The 18,447-nt window shown below is 36.1% G+C and overlaps 1 protein-coding gene and 1 long non-coding RNA gene across 20 annotated transcripts in view; one reads left to right on the top strand and one right to left on the bottom strand.

Moving 5' to 3' along the window:
- PLEKHA5 (pleckstrin homology domain containing A5) overlaps positions 1–18,447 on the top strand; it is a 244,996-nt gene that overhangs the window by 174,650 nt on the left and 51,899 nt on the right. For 11 of the 17 annotated variants that reach the window (XM_040488772.1, XM_040488755.1, XM_040488753.1 and 8 more), the window contains 3 exons: positions 2,718–2,801; positions 5,816–5,935; positions 6,743–6,796. In XM_040488772.1, the coding sequence (XP_040344706.1) occupies positions 2,718–2,801; positions 5,816–5,935; positions 6,743–6,796 (258 nt within the window). The remainder of the gene's footprint in view (positions 1–2,717; positions 2,802–5,815; positions 5,936–6,742; positions 6,797–18,447) is intronic. The other 6 variants (XM_040488758.1, XM_040488762.1, XM_040488763.1 and 3 more) reach the window with 2 other exon arrangements.
- LOC121038857 (uncharacterized) lies at positions 334–16,623 on the bottom strand. Of its 3 annotated transcripts, none has more exons than XR_005794538.1 (5): positions 16,105–16,623; positions 5,983–6,264; positions 4,482–4,597; positions 3,733–3,964; positions 334–2,527 (listed from the first exon to the last, which is right to left on the bottom strand). It is a non-coding gene; the product is annotated as an uncharacterized LOC121038857 (long non-coding RNA). The 3 variants fall into 3 exon arrangements; XR_005794537.1 differs by having other exon boundaries at positions 6,163–6,264; XR_005794536.1 differs by lacking the exon at positions 16,105–16,623 and adding an exon at positions 8,124–8,281 and having other exon boundaries at positions 6,163–6,264.

Genomic DNA, 18,447 nt, shown 5'->3' with positions numbered 1-18,447 from the left:
TTCTTCTATGCTCCATAGCCTATGTCATCAGCTTTCCATGTAGGTTAAAACCACTTGCATTTTTATTGGCTCTTCACACACTTGAAAATTCTGTTCCTGTCCTCTTCCAGCAGCATACCTGTATTCTTGCATCAGGTTCATCCCGCACTTTGCTAAGATAAAAGTGCTGAGCTCAGGGCGCCTGTGTAGCTCAGTTGGTTAGGCATTCGACTCTTGGTATAGGCTTAGGTCAGGATCTTATGGTTCATGAGACCATGAGATTGAGCCCCACTGTTAGCGCAGAGCATGCTTGGGATTCTCTCTCCCTCTCTCTGCCCCTCCCCCCATCCACTCTCTCACTCTTACTCTTGGTTTCTCTTAAAGTAAATAAACTTTTTTTTTTTAAGAAAAGTGCTAATCTCTTCTAACCAGCTGCATATGTGGCTTATTGAAATCATCTCCTTATGTACCCAATTTAATATTAGGATAACAATGCATGGTGGCATATATAGTTTTTAAAAATTAAGATACACATAGAGATCATGTTTTAATTTGTACATGAAGTTGGTTTAAGCATTGCTTAGTAGACTATTTGGAGTTAATTCAAATAATTAGCTTTTGTGTTGGTTAGCTTTTTAGAATACTAAAGCACATGTTTTGATCGTTCAGCCTGTATGCAGCCAGTTGTTTAATGTCTATCCTAAAATGAAAAGGAATTTTTCTGTCATTTTCTTTTTAATTCTAAAGAATTTCTTACTTTACACCATTTTAAAATGTACCTTTTCTTATCCCTCTGACAGACTGAATCCTTCAGTTATAACATTGCATAAAGTATATGTTTGATATAAATAAGGTGTATGTTTTCCATAAATAAGCATTAGTTAGAAATGAATAAGTCAGTCAGGAATTTTACTTCTTGGAGGAAGCTTTAGTTCGCCTCACCAAAAAAGGCTCACGTTGAACTCCATCATAACGGAGTTCAGTGTTTTGTCACTTTGTACATCCAAAACTAAATCATCTTTGATGTAAAAAAAAAAAAAAAAAATGGTAACAATATTTAAGAGAAATCGGATTCAATAGTGTGTGGTTGAAACATGTTCTCCTGGGAATTAGCATTTTTTATTATTTTTGACCTAAATGTATCATCTGTTTCAAAAACAAATATGAATGTATGCTCTCTGTCTAGTTCCTAATCAACTACTGGTCTACTCCTCTTCCCAAAAAACTTCTTAAACATTGCCAAAATTTTCTTTCAAACTCTCCTGTCATTTTCCTTGATGTGATCATTGGTTCCCAAAATACGTCCGTGGACCCCTGTGGGGTTCCCATGACCCTTGCAAGGAGTCTAGTCTGTAAGCTCAAAACTATTTTTATAATGGCAATAATAAGACATCATTCATTGCGTTACCATTTTTGAGTGCAAAAGCAACGATGGGGTACTGGCACATTAGCGTAAATCAGGGGGGCAGCTCCCAACTGTGAATTTTTAAATTCACTTAAAAATCCCTTTGATGAAGCAATAAAAGATAATTTTATTCAATCTTGACCTTTCATTATACATCATTTTCATAGTGTGTGCGATGAAATGGGAAATGGTGCATAAAGCATTTCTCTTGCGTACCAAACTACTAACATCAAGGTTGACTCAGAAAAAGATACGTGTGATTGAGTTGCAAGCTGAACTAGCTCCTTTTTTCCTGAAACACCATTTTTACTTGAAAGGATGAATGACAGACACTCTACGGTTGTTCACACTCAGTATTTGACAGACACTTCTCAGAGTGAAATGCTATCCTGTCACTTCCAGGAAAACAACCAACAGTATTTGTCACTGATGACAAATTTGAGCTTTCAAGCAAAAATTAGAATTTTGGAAATGTTGTATCTGCCACTGTGAGCTTGACAGCTTTCTGGTGCTTAAAGATCAGCAGTATTAACAAATGTGTGTTACTGGTATTGTATACTGATATGTGTCAACATCTGCAGAATTCACCGAACCAGCACTTTCCACATGACCAGTGTTTGCTATTACAAAATCAGAGATGGGTAAAAAATTCATTTAAAGTGTAAACACCAGGCATACCTCATTCTTGTGTGCTTCACTTTAGTGCACTTTGTAGGTACCGCATTTTCTACAGATTTAAAGTTTGCTCCCATTCTGTGTCATGCAAGTCTGTCAGCACCATTTTTCCCACAGCATTTGCTCACTTCTGTCTCTGTCATGTTTTGGTAATTCTCACATTATTTCAAACCATTCTTTTACTGTTATATTTGTTATGGGGATCTGTCATCAATGATTACAATTTACTGAAAGCTCAGATGATGGTTAGCATTTCTTGCAGTATCTTTTAATTAAGGTGTATATATATATGTATATATATATATATATGTTTTAGACATAATGCCTTTGCACATTTAATAGCAGCATAGTGCAAACATAACTTGTACATGCAATGGGAACCCAAAAAATTCATTTGACTCGCTTGATCGCATAATTCACTTAATTGTAGTAGTCAGGAACTGAACTCACGGTATCTCCTAGGTATGCCTGTAAAGTAATAGGTGTTAATGTGAAAAGGTCATTGATACAGTTTCAGATAACATTTGCAACTAACTTTTAATATCTACTTTCATTAGCACTAATAACAAATTTTAAATGATACTTTATAATGTAAAATTTAAGATTTCTCATCATTGACATTGACCACAGAATTTATATTGTACCTTTATTTTCCTAGCATGTCTATGTGCCTGACAGAAGGTCAATGCCAGCTGGCCTGACTTTACAGTCTGTTAGTCCCCAGAGCCTCCAAGGCAAAACGGTGAGTTCAGTATTTTTATTTATCATATCATGTTTTATTTATGTGCTACACATGATAGCACATATCTTACAGAGCATTTAAGTTTGAATTTTCAGAGAGGTTCCTCCCAAAGAAAAACCGTTGCTACTTTTGTGAAAGAGAGCTCATCAGAAGAGTTTGGGATCGTGCAGCCACTTCTCTATCTGACTAGAGAAATCTCCCAAAATGTCATATTGCCTAAATATGAGATTATATTTTCAGGGCTTATTGTATAACCTGGGTGGGTTTCTTTACTTCATTGGATGTTGATTACCTCCTTCCCTTTTTTTTTTTTTTTTAAGTTTGTTTATTTTGAGAGAGAAAGGGAGCACACAAGTGGGAAGGGACTGAGAGAGAGAATCCCAAGCAGGCCCTGCACTGTCAGGGCAGAGCCCAACATGGGGTCTCGAACCCACGAACCGTGAGGTTATGACCCAAGCCGAAATTAAGAGTCAGATGCTCAGTTGACTGAGCCACCCATGTGCCCCGATTCCCTCATTCTTAAAACAGAAGTTGGAGTTGTTGATTAGTGAAACAAATCTAGCAAGGAACCGTGTGTAGTCACACTATGGGCCTATTAAGAAGTCTCTCCTAGGGGACACTTGGGTGGCTTAGTCGGTTAAGCATCCAAATCCTGATTTCAGCTCAGGTCTTGATCTCACAGTTAGTGGGATCAAGCCCCACATCAGGCTCTTTGCTGGCAGCATGGAGCCTGCTTGGGATTCTCTCTCCCCCTCTCTCTCTACCCCTCCCCCACATTCATTCTCTCTCTCAGATAAATAAAATTTAAAAATAAAAAAAAGTTTCTCCCATAAATTTTTGCGTAGATTAACTACTTTAGAGAGGAAAAAACTGATTTACATATTTATGCAGAGAGAGACTATGAAAATACTAGGTGCAAGCAAGTACTTACCATTACCATTTCATTGTCAGTATTATGTTCAAATTGGGAAGGAGTTTTATTACCAGGACACTGTTATTCTTCACATTAAATAGAAAAGATGACTTCCATTACTTCCTTTTATTTTAATGGCATTGTTTTATCTGTGCATTAATATCAGTAGGTAGTCTCAGTTCTTGTGAAGATGTGATCTGAGTAGGTAGTGTCAGTTCCTGTGAAGATGTGTTCATTTAAAATTCTCTTCCTGCAGGAATCAAAACAAATTCATCTTATGTGTTTTGCAGATGTTGTTTTATTTCATCTCTGAGTCTTTTACATGCTAAGATATAAGACAGGTGTCCTGGCTTTAAACTGTTTCCAGCTTATTTATTAAAGCTTATAAATATTGCTTGAGTAAAACTGAAAACTTTTAAATGTTGTAATTTTTAAATATTAGATTGGTGATCTGCCAAGAAACATTTATCGTAAGATAATGCTAAGTATCGTCTTGTGAATTTTTATCTTCTGCCTTGCTCCCTCTAGTGGATAGTTAGGATAAAATGTACTTATCACCTTTGTGGGTCAAAAAATGTGCCCGTTTTTATTTTGCCTCAAAATTCAAATATGTAGCAAACTTACTGGAATCTTTCATCCTTTTGAAAATGTCTTAATCTTTTTAACTCAGTAAATAATAAACTAGAGTTTCAAAATTACTTCTTTTGATATTTTTTTCAAATACCACTCTGGGTCTTAGACTGTCTGAATCCCTTACACGACCCTACCTTCTCCTTGGCAAGACCTCAAGAGCTTGATATGGTGGTCATAAGACCTGGGCTCTCCCATAGTCACGAGGTCACCAGATGTGGTTGACATCAGAACAAAAGCAGTTATTCTTCTCCTGTCGTGAAATTTCTTCCTTAAGTCACACACATACACATTCTTTTACTCTTTAATATAAAAGAGCATTGTCTCATCTACATAGATAGCTTTATCTGAAGAATCCCGTAGTAACTCTTACTTACTTCTGACATTTTTCTCACCTAAAGGCAATAAAATTTCATATAAAATTTCAAATAACAGTTAAAAATTATTTCTGTCCCTTAAAAAAATTGTATAGAATATAAAGACATGGCAAATGAACAGAACAGAAGAGAGCTGGTGTAGTACTGTGTTATAGGCAATATAAATCAATCTCAGGACCATTTTTTGGCCTGGAAGTTTTAAGACCACGCTGTAGCCCTGAAGTGATGAGTCTCTCTCTTGCCCATCTGCAGTTTTTAATCATAACAAAGCTCACAGAAACATCAAATAATGTTTTACGGCCTATAAGACTGCCAATGACCATACTTTATTGCATTTCTAACAAAGAAAAATGTATCAGATTGGCCTGTTAAGGAATTTTATCTACCTTTGAAAATTTATTCGTCTTAGTGTTCATAGTAACCAATCAGGAACCAGAGTGTGGGAGGAGAGTTTATGTACTCATGGAACCTTTCTGTTGGTATTAAATGGTGTCCTGCCCCCCCCCCCCCTTAAAAAATAAAAACTGATCTTTGGTTATTTAAAATATCCTGTGAATGCATTAACAGTGACATTTAGAAATATAACTGGGAAGCAATTAATAGACCCCAGGTACTGAGTTTAATATGAAGATATCATCCAAGTTTTACATGAATTTGAATGCTTTTTATTTACCTTCTGTCTCTAAAATAGAATGTTGGACATGCAGGTATTGTTCTATTGCTGTAAAAGTCTTAGGCATCACTTAAAAATATCTTTTAATGATAATTTTTTAATAACTCTTATGTACAAACCTTTACAGTTGTTTTTTGGCATTGTGCTTTTTAATACTTAACATTTAGTATTCTCTCATGAATTCTGAGAAAGTGCCTTAATATACTGTTGTTTTGCTGTATCTTTTAAAGTAACACTGTTCCTTCTATTTCTCTAGATATCTATGCATTTATGTAGGACCTATCATCATAGTGCCTAGGCACTATGTTTGATGTCAACCGTAAGAGGAAACTTGCCAAGAAATCTTGGTTTAATATCTGTCACTTAAGACAACAATTAATCTGTTTTCCACTGTTTGGATTCTTAAATTGTACTCCTTCAGCCAGAGGAGCTTACGCTGCTGCTAATAAAGCTGAGACGGCAGCAGGCCGAACTGAGTAGTGTCCGGGAGCATACATTAGCACAGCTCATGCAGCTGAAACTTGAGGCCCACAGCCCAAAGGTCAGCTATGAAGAGTTTTGTATGTGTCATCTGCCATTACCACTTACCTTGAGCCATTCGTTAATCAGTTTGATCGGTGTCATTAGTGTTGAGCATGAGCCCATACAATCATTGCAGTGACATTATGATCTCCTATTGACCCTTTGAGAATTCACTTATTTATATGTTATTAAAGGGAAATACGGGTAGGATAGATTTCTTCTTGGCCTTCCAGCCCACTCATCCACCAACTTTTGGTCGTGAGGAAGGAAATGCATACAGACTTCATTCCCCTTGTACCGTAGCTTCCACAGCTGATAAAACAGATGATTGAAAAGTCCTATAATTTCCTGGAAAGTAATGAGTTGAAAATTGGTTGTAACTGTAATAATACTGCCTTATAAATGTCAGAGATTAAGATATTTCTTTTGTTCTTGACTAAAAGAATGAACACATGCAAACATTTCTCAAAGGGTTTAATAGCCTCTGGTTACATGAGAAACATCCAAAGAAGTCGTACTGTGTCACAGAAAAGTATTAACATGTAAAACTTCTAACATTGAATCTGCTAAAGCCATTTCAAGGATTTTCCTGCTGAATATTTTAGCTTCTGTGCATGTCTATTTAATTTCTTACAAAACTAAGTGTAATTTTTAATAATTTAATATGTCATCTGTACAATTTACAGGGAGCATGTATGTGAAAGTTGTGTACCATGATATAATAGGTTGTGGTAAACTACCTGTTTTTCTTATTTCAAAATTGACCTTTTCATGAATTCTACACCCTCTTTCTCTATCCCTTTGTTTCTTGATTGATGCCTACTAGAATGAAATTCTGTCACATCATCTTCAAAGGAACACCATATATTTGGATCATCAGGTGGGATTTGTAGAATTTTTTTGCTTAAAGTACCTAATAGAACTTTTCAAATGTAGTTTAGTTTTCCAGGTTATTTGGAACTAATAGCATGACTTTTATAAGTAACAGAATAAGAAATTCCTAACGGTGAATTCAGTAATACCAAAATAAACAAGTAAAAAGGATAGTTGTGAGTGTAAGGAGCAATACTGGGTCGCTGGAAAATTGGGAGCCTGAATTCTCCAGACTTCCCTTCTCTTATCCCAAGAAAGCTCCTACTCATTAGGTTTATCTCTGCTTGGGGTTGACCTGATTAAAGAACTAGGTACCAAACTGTGAATGCCTTGTTGGAAGATCAAGGGGGGGGGGGGGTGTGCTGTGCTCTCAAAGGGTACTTTCGCTATGGGTGAAAAGTATGGTGACCATTTTTAATTCTGTAACTTCAGCCCTTGTTTGCCATCTCCTGGTGTTTGGTCTTCACTAAGCTCTGTAGAATCATTTTTACAGTGGGCTATAGTTCCTACCATTTCCTCAGTGGTAGCAGTGAGTGTGGATGGTTAGGGTGAATGGCAGTTCATGAACAGGGACTGCTTTTTCCATATTTTAGTTTTTATGAAATTCTCTATTAATATTTAATTTTAATTTTATGGGAGCTTTTGATATGTCCTTAAACACTGAATTTCGTCCTGTGAATGCATTTTTTATCTATATAAATTAAGCTATAACTTGTTTTAGCCTGTTTCAAAACAATTCAAACTTGAGCATTTTACCAAATGAAAGAGGTTACTGTGGAAAATGTCATAAGACAAATGTTTACATATTTATATTTGCCTCCTTAAAATACTAAGGTACTGCTTTAAATTAGTTCTATTTAAAGAGGGATTTTGCATTAGGATGACCCTTTAAAAACTGTTCAGTCGTGTTTGATAATTTTTAAAAGAAATATACTTTTTTAATATAGAGTTTATTTTTTGTCCCACAACATGTTTTTGTCATGATTTTGCCAATTGGAAAGCTTTAGAAATCAGCATTTCATGAGTCCAAATTCCAGTCTCCACTCCAGAGACTGCTGTTGAAATTTAACCACGGTGTATATTCACACTTTGAAAGTAATCTAATAAAGACACGAAGTCTTCCCTCAAAATGCCACACTGCCAAGAAAGCTTCTAAGATGCATTGGTAAATAACTTTCATAAAAGCTCTTTTGTCTGTAAAGCTAGCAATAGTTCTGAAAAATAAGGGGATATTTCAAAAATTAGGTGTAAAAAACAAAGATATAAATGTGAATCTAAAGTTATATAGTATCTCTGGAAATAAACCTAGTGGTTCATTGTAATTTATTACTTACCTCAATAAATCAAAACTAGAATTACAGAGACAAAGAGCTTTAGAAAATCCCAGTGCTTGCTAGCTGGCTCAGTGCGTGGAACATGTGACTGTCTGGGTTGTGAGTTCAACCCCCACATTGAGCATAGAGAAACTGAAAAAAAAAAAAAAAATCTTAGGAGGGGCTCCTGGGTGGCTCAGTTGGTTGAGAATCCACCTCTTGATTTCAACTCTGAGCCGTCAGCGCAGAGCCTGCTTGGGATTCTCTCCCTCCCCTGCTTACGCACGCATGCTCTCCCTCTTTCAAAATAAATAAACATAAAAAAAAGAAATCCTAGGAAAAGACAGGTGAATATATTGAAAACACCACCATTTGCTAAGATACTTCTCCTCAACTCCCTTTCCCGGGTTGAGCTGTTTCTTCCCTTTACCCAAGTGACCCAGATCCGATTGAGGTTTCTGTTGCGCTTGGTACTCTGGAAGTGTGCTCCACTGAGCCTTTGTTGTTGGAGAGGACCAGGCTAGTGGTCTACAGGTGGCCTCTAAAAATCTCGACTTTTAAGTGATCCTCTCTATTGCCTCTACACATCAGCAGAGGTTTTCTAGTAGTTGCCTTTTTTTATATTAGATCCTGAAATAAAAGTATATTAGTCCAATTTTAAAATGTAGTAATGAAAAGAACTACAGTAATTGTTTGAATGCTGATTTGCATGATCAAAAGAAGACTGTTTCTGATGGAAAAAGTTGGGCCATTTTTAGGCAATAAATAGACAATATATAGAAACAAGGTGGAAACTTTGCCCAGAAACTCAGATATGCCTAAATATATAGATCCTTAAGGTTTCCTAAAGAAAAATCCCTCTTTAAATAAATCAAAATTTTTTATGGTTTCAAATAATTACATTTAATGTAAATGAAACATTTACTTTTGAACTGTTCTATATTTTATATCAACAGTAAAGTTATTAAGTTATATAAAAAGAATTCTCGATCATTTTCCATTTTAATGAAATTTTTTTCATTCAGCTCAAACACTTCTAGTTTAAAAAAAAAAAAAGAAAGCATTTCCAGCTTTTAATCTTGTTACTGCCAGTAACTTATTTTAGATTGCCAAGTCTGTTGTTTTTATAGGCATTATTGTTTGCCCAGTATATAAAAAAATCAGCAGTTTTTTCATAACTAGAAATTGGAAGCTAGATTTTAAAATCTGAAAGTCAAAAGAAAAGGCTCTGGTCACATTTTATACAATATGTCCTACAAATGAACATGTACTAATTAATACTCACTTTCAACACTTGTTCTCCTAGCTCAAATACATCGTTAGAATAACTGAAGGCCAGCAGCAAAATGTAGTCTTTCTCCTGCCTCTTGGGAGCTAGTCAAAAGAAAGTTTTTTATTGATTGAAATTCTCTCAGTTGCTATCACTGTCCATGAAAAATAGAACCAAGTGTGGTTTCTGAGTTGCTTCAGAGGTAAATTCATTTCTGATATCAGAATGGTTATAACAAATGAAAAATAAAAATGCCTTACCCTGTAATTCTGAAGATCTGCATATTATACAATCAATCCAAAAATCTTGACTTCTGGTCCCCCATAACTTGAGCAGTATAATTTGGCTTCTGATTAACCACATTTTGAGGATGAGTTCTGTACTAAAGTGTTTTTAAAAACAACAAAAGCTATACTAATTATATAGCAGAATTATCTTCTGCTTTTTGTTTCATTTTGGAGTACACTATTATCATTTGCTTGTGCTTTTACAGCCCAATTAGTAGACTATTCACAGACTACATTTAATAAGACCAGGCTAGGTTTATTTGTCATTTTTGTGAATTTTAAGATAACCTGTGAATGTACAATAATCCTAACTGGATATACTTCATGTACCTCATCCAGATTCTATTTATAAAATGAATAAATACATAACTTTTTTGGTCAGTCATGAAGGGAGGATTAATAGGAATGGGGAAATGAAAACGATTCCATCCTTTTGTCCATATTCTCCACCCTATTTTAGCTCTTCCTTCCATTTGTTTCTTTCTTCCTCACCTGCTTTTTCTGACTTTCCCCTGTTATTGAGTAAAAAGCAGTTATGAGACAGTTTAGATTATGTTCCCTTTCCCTTCTTCCTAAAACTTTCGGCCAGCTTTCCATGTAGGCAATGATAACAGAAAATGAGATACTAAGAAATTGGTAGGAAGACATGGATAGAAGGATCAAGGAACTTGGGGCCATGCTTCACAGGCCTTTGTCAGTGTGCTGCCCCCTTGTGGGTACACTAAACATATCCCAACCCTTTCCACCACCACTGCTCCTCACCCCACTCTGATTTTATACTAGCACTCTAGTAGCTAACCTCCTCCTTTAAGAATACTTGCTACAGTAAAAAAAAAAATAAAATAAAATAATAGAATAGAATACTTGTTATAGTAAATGGAGTTTGACTTCTACACATCTAAGCTTTACTTGCACTGATACTGCAGCAGTTATTTTATTTTTTCATCTTTTAAATATAAATACTGTAACATTGAATGCCCTTAAAATTATGACATTCTGCCTTTACCCCTCTCCCTTCAAGAGTCATCATAGGTAATTGCACCAGAAACATTTGCTTGAGAAAGGGAAAGGAGGACACAGATCTCAGCTACACTCAGGTTGCAGATTGTCTCTTCCCCATGTACTCAGAAATTCTTTGTGAAAAGAATATGCCTCTGTTCCAGTAATTAATGAAGTTGATTTACCCAGTTGGAGCTGTCTACCTGCTGCTGGAACATACTTGTTTCCAGATGTAGCATCAAATAGTATATTCTTTAACATCAGATGGCTAAAGGATCTTATTATACTCAAATTCTCATGGAAAAACTGGACGTTTTTCCTGAAAAAGCAGTTTGCCATAGTATAATAAAAGAAAAGTACAGCCCAAGCTTACCTGCAGTGTTCTTTGTTGTATAAAAATGTTTAAGGGACACCTAGGTGGCTCAGCATCCAACTCTTGAATTCAGCTCAGATCATGATTTCACAATTTGTGAGATCTAGCCCTGTATGGGGCTTTGTGTTGACAGCACAGAGCCTGCTTGGGATTCTCTGTTCGTCCCACTCTCTGTCCCTCCCCTGCTCACGTGCTCTTGAGTGCACTCTCTTTCTTTCCCTCTCAAAAATAAATATTTGTGGGGGCGCCTGGGTAGCGCAGTGGGTTAAGCATCCAACTTCAGTTCAGGTCATGATTTCACGGTTTGTGGATTTGAGCCCCGCGTCAGGCTCTGTGCTGACAGCTCAGAGCCTGGAGCCTGCTTTCAATTCTGTGTCTCCCTCTCCCTCTATCCCTCTCCTGTTCATGCTCTGCCTCTCTCTGTCTCTCAAAAATGAATAAACATTTTTAAAAATTTTAAGAAACATTTTTTTAAAAATGCTTAAGAGGAGAGGCGCCTGGGTGGCTCAGTAGGTTGCCTGTCCGACTTCGGCTCAGGTCAAGATCTCACCGTCTGCGAGTTCAAGCCTCACGTCGGGCTCTGTGCTGACAGCCCAGAGCCTGGAGCCTGCTTCGGATTCTGTGTCTCCCTCTCTCTCTGCCCCTAACCCACTCGCATTCTGCCTCTGTCTCTCTCAAAAATAAATAAATATTTTAAAAATAAAAATATTTAAAAAATAAAAATGCTTAAAAGGTGCAACAGCCAATAGCTACATCCTTGTGTCTTATCAATATATTTTTTTTAAGTTTTATCAGATGTTTGTGAGGAAGATAAAATCATTTTGTTTTAATACTAACTTTTAAAAAAACATCTTGAATTGGATGCAAATTTAAAAAAATAAGTTAAAAAATAAAATTTAAAAAAGAAAAAAGAACTATAAAATAGTTTATCCATGAAAAAATAAAAATAAAAAAATCTTGAAGAGTAAACTAAACCTTATAATTTGCAAAGATTTTGTATTAGCATTGAGATTTTATGATGTAATTCTTTTTATAAATACGAATATTTTATGAACTGTGTGCTAAAGCTACTAATGACTTTTGGAAGAAGTCTGATATTCCCCATTGGCTGCTGTGGACATTCCTCACCAGTATGCTTTCTATATCCTTTCAAGAAACAATAGTGAAAAAAACTATGCAGACACAGACTCTGGCCACCTTTAAACATACTTATGCCAAGGGAAATGTAAAAAGAAACAATTAACTGAATATATGTAATTGGTACTGGAACCATTCAAGGTAAAAATCCAAGAATACCTTTTTGCATTTTGTTCTTTGTGTTCATGAAAGACAGCTTCCCTATAAGGGAAGAAATGCTAACAAGATGATTGAAGAGATTCTTGATGGCTTTCATTGTTCATGTCAATTCAGCAACTTTGTTCTGTTGAGCTATTAAGCAAAGATCCCATTTTCTCTAATATTTCAAGGGGTCCTGGAGCTTCTATTTTTAGGGATGATTGAGATAATGTTTCTAGGGGATGTAGAATAGGCATTTGGCAAAAGCAAACTAAGGAAACTAGAAAATTGGAAGTATGTTACTTTAACATTTATTAACTAGTTACATGGTATAGAATATCTGTGTTTTTTTATGCCTTGCTATTAAGAGTGATCCTTTCTCTCCATCACACCTCATTCTTCTTTTTCTGTCTCTCCCTTCCTCTGCATATTTAATCACAGAAATATTGGGGAGAGGGGGATGATACCCAGAAAGTTCTGAAGCAGTGTATGACATCATAATGGCAGAACTCTAAGAAGGCTAAAATAAATAGTGGGTAGATTAGAATTGAAAATTTGGAAGGACTTATATGTGTTAACTCTCTGATCTCTTGGCCTATCAGTGCCTACATATTATTATCATGACTTTCCTATTTGTTACTAGTAATTAATCTATCCCTTTTTGCTAACTGTTTTCACTCATCTCAGCCTTAATAGGGGAAGTTCTCTGGGTTTTAGTGTTCTTTCAACTGAGCATTTATCCACACATTTTACTAGTTGTCTCTTATTCTTCATCTCTAGCCCCTGGATTTCTCTCAGGAAGCAGACCCTGTGGTGTGTCCTTGATGTGGGCTTGTTCTCAGGAAGTTTTCTTTGGGAAGTGATACCAAGGCACAGCAGTAAAGAGAGTGAGCAAGGAAGGAGAGAATATATTAGCAACTGCCATAGGCAAGTTGGGCCTCATCTGACTACTACTTGTTGATGAAAGAAACACTGCAGAATTGCCCGACTGACCAACAAAAGAAAGCATTTGTACTGGCTCCCATCCTCCTTTGACCAAGGGTTACCTCTTGAGACTAACTCTCCAACACGTTGAGGTTATACATACATTAGCACCCAGTGGGTCCCAATACACAAATTGGTTGGCTCAGCAAGAGTTGAAACAAAAGTTGGGCCAGTAGGATGTGGAAAAAGACACAAAGGTATCTAAAACACCTCTCTCTGCAGTTCCAGTAATGTGTTTCTAATTGCTTATGGAAATCTGCACTTGGACATTCTGCCTTCAGTTCATTACCTGCCCAACATGTCCAAATTTAGAATTGTTGTTTTATACCTCAGTAGTCGGATCAAAAGCTAAAAAGCAAAATTAGTTCAAAATACTGCTCACCTTTAATGTCAATGATGTAATATTTATTGAGCACATCATCCTTGGGAAAGAGCTCGTTGGACTTTGGAAAGTATCGGGACCTTTACTTTAGCTGTTTGCTTAGACCTAGAACTGGTTTAAGCCTTCAAGAGAAAAGAAAAAAAAGGAGACCCAGTCTCCACCTCCAGCTATGGCTGGGAGAGCCTGATAACCAGCCTATGGCAGTCTGATTGCCTGGTGGATGAAAAGAAAAATAAGTGGCAGCCTACCTAGAAGGAGTGAAGGTATGACAGTTCTCTTGTTCCACCACTCTAAGGGTGGAAAGAATACAGATCTACAAAAATGGAAAAATTAAGTCAGCTTCCTGGAGTTATATTATGTTCTCCTAATATCTCATCCGCCCAACACCACCGAATATTAAAGTTTAAAATACCTTGAAACTTGAATTTAAAGTATTTTAAGAACAATTTTACTGAAAGCAGGAAAATCATGAGATTCTATAGATTGTTTAACTGAATACATGATATATTCATGGTGTTTAGTCAGGATTATAGAGGCCATCATAACACCCTATATATACTAAGCTCTTTATTACCATTTAATCACAAAATCTTGGCAATAATAAAAGCACCTGCCACGTTATGTCTCTCAGCTAACTCCAGAAATTTCACAAATTTTTTGCTACAAAATAAGGTCTCCTTTTGGTTTATCATCCAAGCCCCCTCTCTACTACCTCCCCAACCTTGAAATTCTTCCTACCCTATCATCCCTTTTTTTCAGCCAGCAACTCATTGTTTCTCAAATACTACTTTAAAAGCAATCCCATTCTCTACACTGTGCACCTGTCCAGTACCTGTTCATCCTAACAGCTTAAGTAACACTTTACCGTTTCCAAAGCACTGGCACATACAATATCCCACTTGACTTCTTCTGTGTAAGCCTCTGTAGCGTGTGGGCCAGTTACCTTTGTCCCCAGAAGCCAGGTTTAATGACTTGCCCCAGATCACAAAGCTAGGATGAATACATTGTATTAATGAATTTTCTTCCCTTTTTTTAAAAAATCTATTTGAGGGGCGCCTGGGTGGCTCGGTCGGTTGGGCGGCCGACTTCGGCTCAGGTCATGATCTCGCGGTCAGTGAGTTCAAGCCCCGTGTCGGGCTCTGTGCTGACGGCTCGGAGCCTGGAGCCTGTTTCAGATTCTGTGTCTCCCTCTCTCTGACCCTCCCCCGTTCATGCTCTGTCTCTCTCTGTCTCAAAAATAAATAAATGTTAAAAAAAATTTTAAATAAATAAATAAAATAAAAAATCTATTTGACTTCCTTGAACATTAATGGAGTTGTTCTTATATTTTCCTAGATAAGAACATGAAGACAATTTCCCCACCCCTCCTAAAATGCATAATATTTATATAGTTCGCTTTTGTATTTATAAAAGCAAGTATTTTTGTAGCCCAGTGTCCATAGTTTTGGCTTCTATCTTATTTTTATTCATTTTTTCAGAACATTCATTCAGCAGAGATTGATGGAGCTCAGTGTAAGGCAGGAAGTTAGTGCTTACAAAGTAGATTCTTTAATTATTTTCAAAGCCCAGGAAGGAAATAAAGTTGAGCATAAATGCCAAAAACATTTTTAAGATTGGCCTAAGTGTATGATTATGTAGTTAAAACATAAGCTGATAAATCTTTAAAATAATGATAGGAAATCTGCTACTCAGTGCTAATTGTAACTCAATATACAATTGCTATTAATAAAACCTAGATCCTTGTATCCAGAAGATATTTTAACTTTGATTTAAAGCTCAAATATATTTTGTAGTAGATTTACCCACGGCCAAAACAAATACCTTTTTTTACTAACAGAGGTATCAGATTTTCACTTTTGGAATATTTGTTCCTTTAAGATGGTATTAAAATACATGCAAAGAAGAGGAAAATATAACCATATCAAACATTATGTCCACAATAAAGCATTTTTACAAAATTGATTTTGAGTTCTTTTAATATTTCTGGTTGCCTGTGAATGCCAGGAATAAAGATGCTAGCATCAGATAGTAATATATTCCGTGAAGCCAAAGGAACAGTGGTTAAGAATAGCTAAACAAGGAAAATAGTTTAAGCCACTAAAGTCAAGTCAGGTTTGTAAAGTTTATCCTGTAGTAAAAGGATTTTAATTAAACAAAACCTTAAAAGACCCTAGGTAAAAAGAGTAGAAACTCACTGTGAGTAAATTACATAAATAAATTATTTGGAAAGACATTAGCTGAGACCTTTAAAGTCTTCTTCAAAATATACTACAGGTATATGTATCTCAAAATGGGGGCCCTAAAAATGTAGCAGTTTTAAGTAAGGTTGTGAGTGTAGAGATTACCCTTCTTTTGTTCTGCTGGGTTCAGGGTATTTTTATAATGTTTCTCAATAAATGGACCTTACCAGTAATCCTGAAGCCAATACTTACTGCATCATCCAGTTTAGAAATGTGTCTGCTTTTTCTTTTAAGGGAACATCAGAGATTTTTGACTCCTATGTTAGGGTCCCAATTTGTTATTCCTTTTTTTAAAAATCTTCCTCCCTTCAAGAAAAAGAAAATATTATATTGTCTAGCTGCATCTTTCAAAGTACCATTGATTCTTCTGAAATATAATAATAGTAATATTTTTTACCCAGATTTTACTTTTAGAAGACCTATATAGCATGGACAGTTTATTCAGATTGCTTTAAAATTTTCACAGTAATAGACCTCAGTATTTTGCCTGATCAGTTATACAGAGACTTATTTACATTCCTCTATTTAAAAAGTCACTTCAGATTTCTCTGCTCCCCGTTAAACAATGAGTAGTTTCAATAGGTAGTCATACCCTTCAATCTCAGGTTCTTGGACTTTCAGATGTTCCTAGAATGAGAGTGAAGGGCATTTACACTGTCATTATCTCAATGACCTGTTTATAAAGACCCCTGCATTCCTCAAAGCTTCACCCTAGGCATGTCAAATTCTTTAGCATTTTAGTCTTTCCACACTTCTTAAGAGTTTATTGATCTAGACACAGGAGGACATTCTTGAGAAATGAATTCTTCAGTGATTAGGCCATCAGGGGTTTTGCTATTGTTAAGACAGATTCTCAACTTAAAAATTCTTTTCCTAAGAAGTCATTAAGAACTGGGGAAAAGTCCATTTTCAATTTAAATGGAAAATGACAGCACAGAAACGGGTCTTCTCATTGGTTATCAGGACAAAAGCTCTGTGGGGTAGATAAGAATCATCCAGACCGCTTGCTCCAAAAAAGGAGGAAGCTGTTAGCACAGCATTTAGACTCAAACTCAATTACAAGACAGAGCTTGAGCAAATGTTTTCTCCTTCTGGGAATAAGACCTAGATCAGGGAAAAAATTATACTATATTTACTTGTCTAGAATTTCTAAACTTACTGTCTACTGTGATAGCCACTAAGCCATATGTGACTACATTTTAAGTTAGTTACATTTTTATAAAAGTAAAATTCTTTTCCTCATACTAGCCACATTTAAAGAGCTGAATAGGCACACGTCTCCAGTATGAGACTACACCAGTATAGAACATTTTCATCATCACAGAAAGGTCTGTTGGACAACACTATTCTGGATGATTTATTATATAAAATTTTTAAAGACCAATTAAGCCACTACTTAATATTGCAGGAGGATTCAAGAATTAATCTTTTCCAAGGCTAAATTATATCAATGACTGTCTTGGTTGGCTCTGCTCACTACTAATCTTTCTCTTTCCTGCCGCTTACCTCCAAAATTATTCAGGAGCATTTATCTCATGATTTAGAATATCCTAGTCCTTCTACATTAGTAGCTTATCTAATTTCTATACAGAGACTTTGAAACAAATAGTTAGGAGTTGCTAGACAAATAGAAAAACACAATTGGAAATTGGACTCCTGACACCCCAGGTCCCCCCATGATTATGCTTGAGTCCACCAATATTACTAATCGTGAGATTTATTGGATTTTTTAAGGGAGGTTAGTATCTTAATGCTATATCTCATACAAAGAAAAGATAATTATCTTAATGTAGATGCAATCCTTGTATTTAGATAGTTTGAAATTTTTCGTCTTTTGGTGTTTGTGCAGAGATCTTGATTAACATTTAATACCATCTCATCAGGACCTTGAAAAATTCCTTACTGGGGACAGTTGAATTAGTCCTCCAATTACTTGAATTAGTGCCAAGATAGTTCTCAAGCCTGATCTCCTATCAGAACTACCAGTGGATCTTTAGAAAAGACAGAAAGAAAGTACAATACTCAGGGCCCTCTTTCCCCTAGTCCCCGGTCAGAATTGCCAGAGCCCAGCCCTCCATATGTTTTTAAATGTCCATAGGCCCTTTTCTTTTTCAGTCAGGTTTGAGAACTACTGAGATAAATAATGACAGTAAACACCAAAGAAAGAAGTAAAGTCTAGTTTTTCTGAAATAAAAACACTATCTTAGTGCTTTTTATCTTTTTTCATATATGGCACACGTAGAAAGTGATGATATTTGTGCAGCGCCTTGGCAGGAACTAAATGACGCACTGTCATCAGCAGGTTAGGCCCAGGGAGGACTGAGGTGGTCCCTATCTCCCCACACCTGTAATCCATTCCCAACCCACAGGTGTCAGGAAGTTCTGCTCAAGAGCCTAGTAAGTATGACACAGATACATAGAATTGTGTTGAAAAGTTTTTTGGTGATGGGTTTTTAAGTTATTTCTGAGAGTAACATCAAAGAATACTGTTTGTTTATATTAGCCCAGCATACTTCAAAACTGAGAAGGAGGCTA

The sequence above is a fragment of the Herpailurus yagouaroundi genome, unplaced genomic scaffold (assembly GCF_014898765.1).
Source record: "Herpailurus yagouaroundi ecotype Mexico unplaced genomic scaffold, PumYag 166, whole genome shotgun sequence".
In the NCBI taxonomy this organism is placed as follows: Eukaryota; Metazoa; Chordata; class Mammalia; order Carnivora; family Felidae; genus Herpailurus; species Herpailurus yagouaroundi.
The sequence above is the reverse complement of the archived record's forward strand: the minus strand, read 5'-3'. Positions and strand labels throughout refer to the sequence as shown.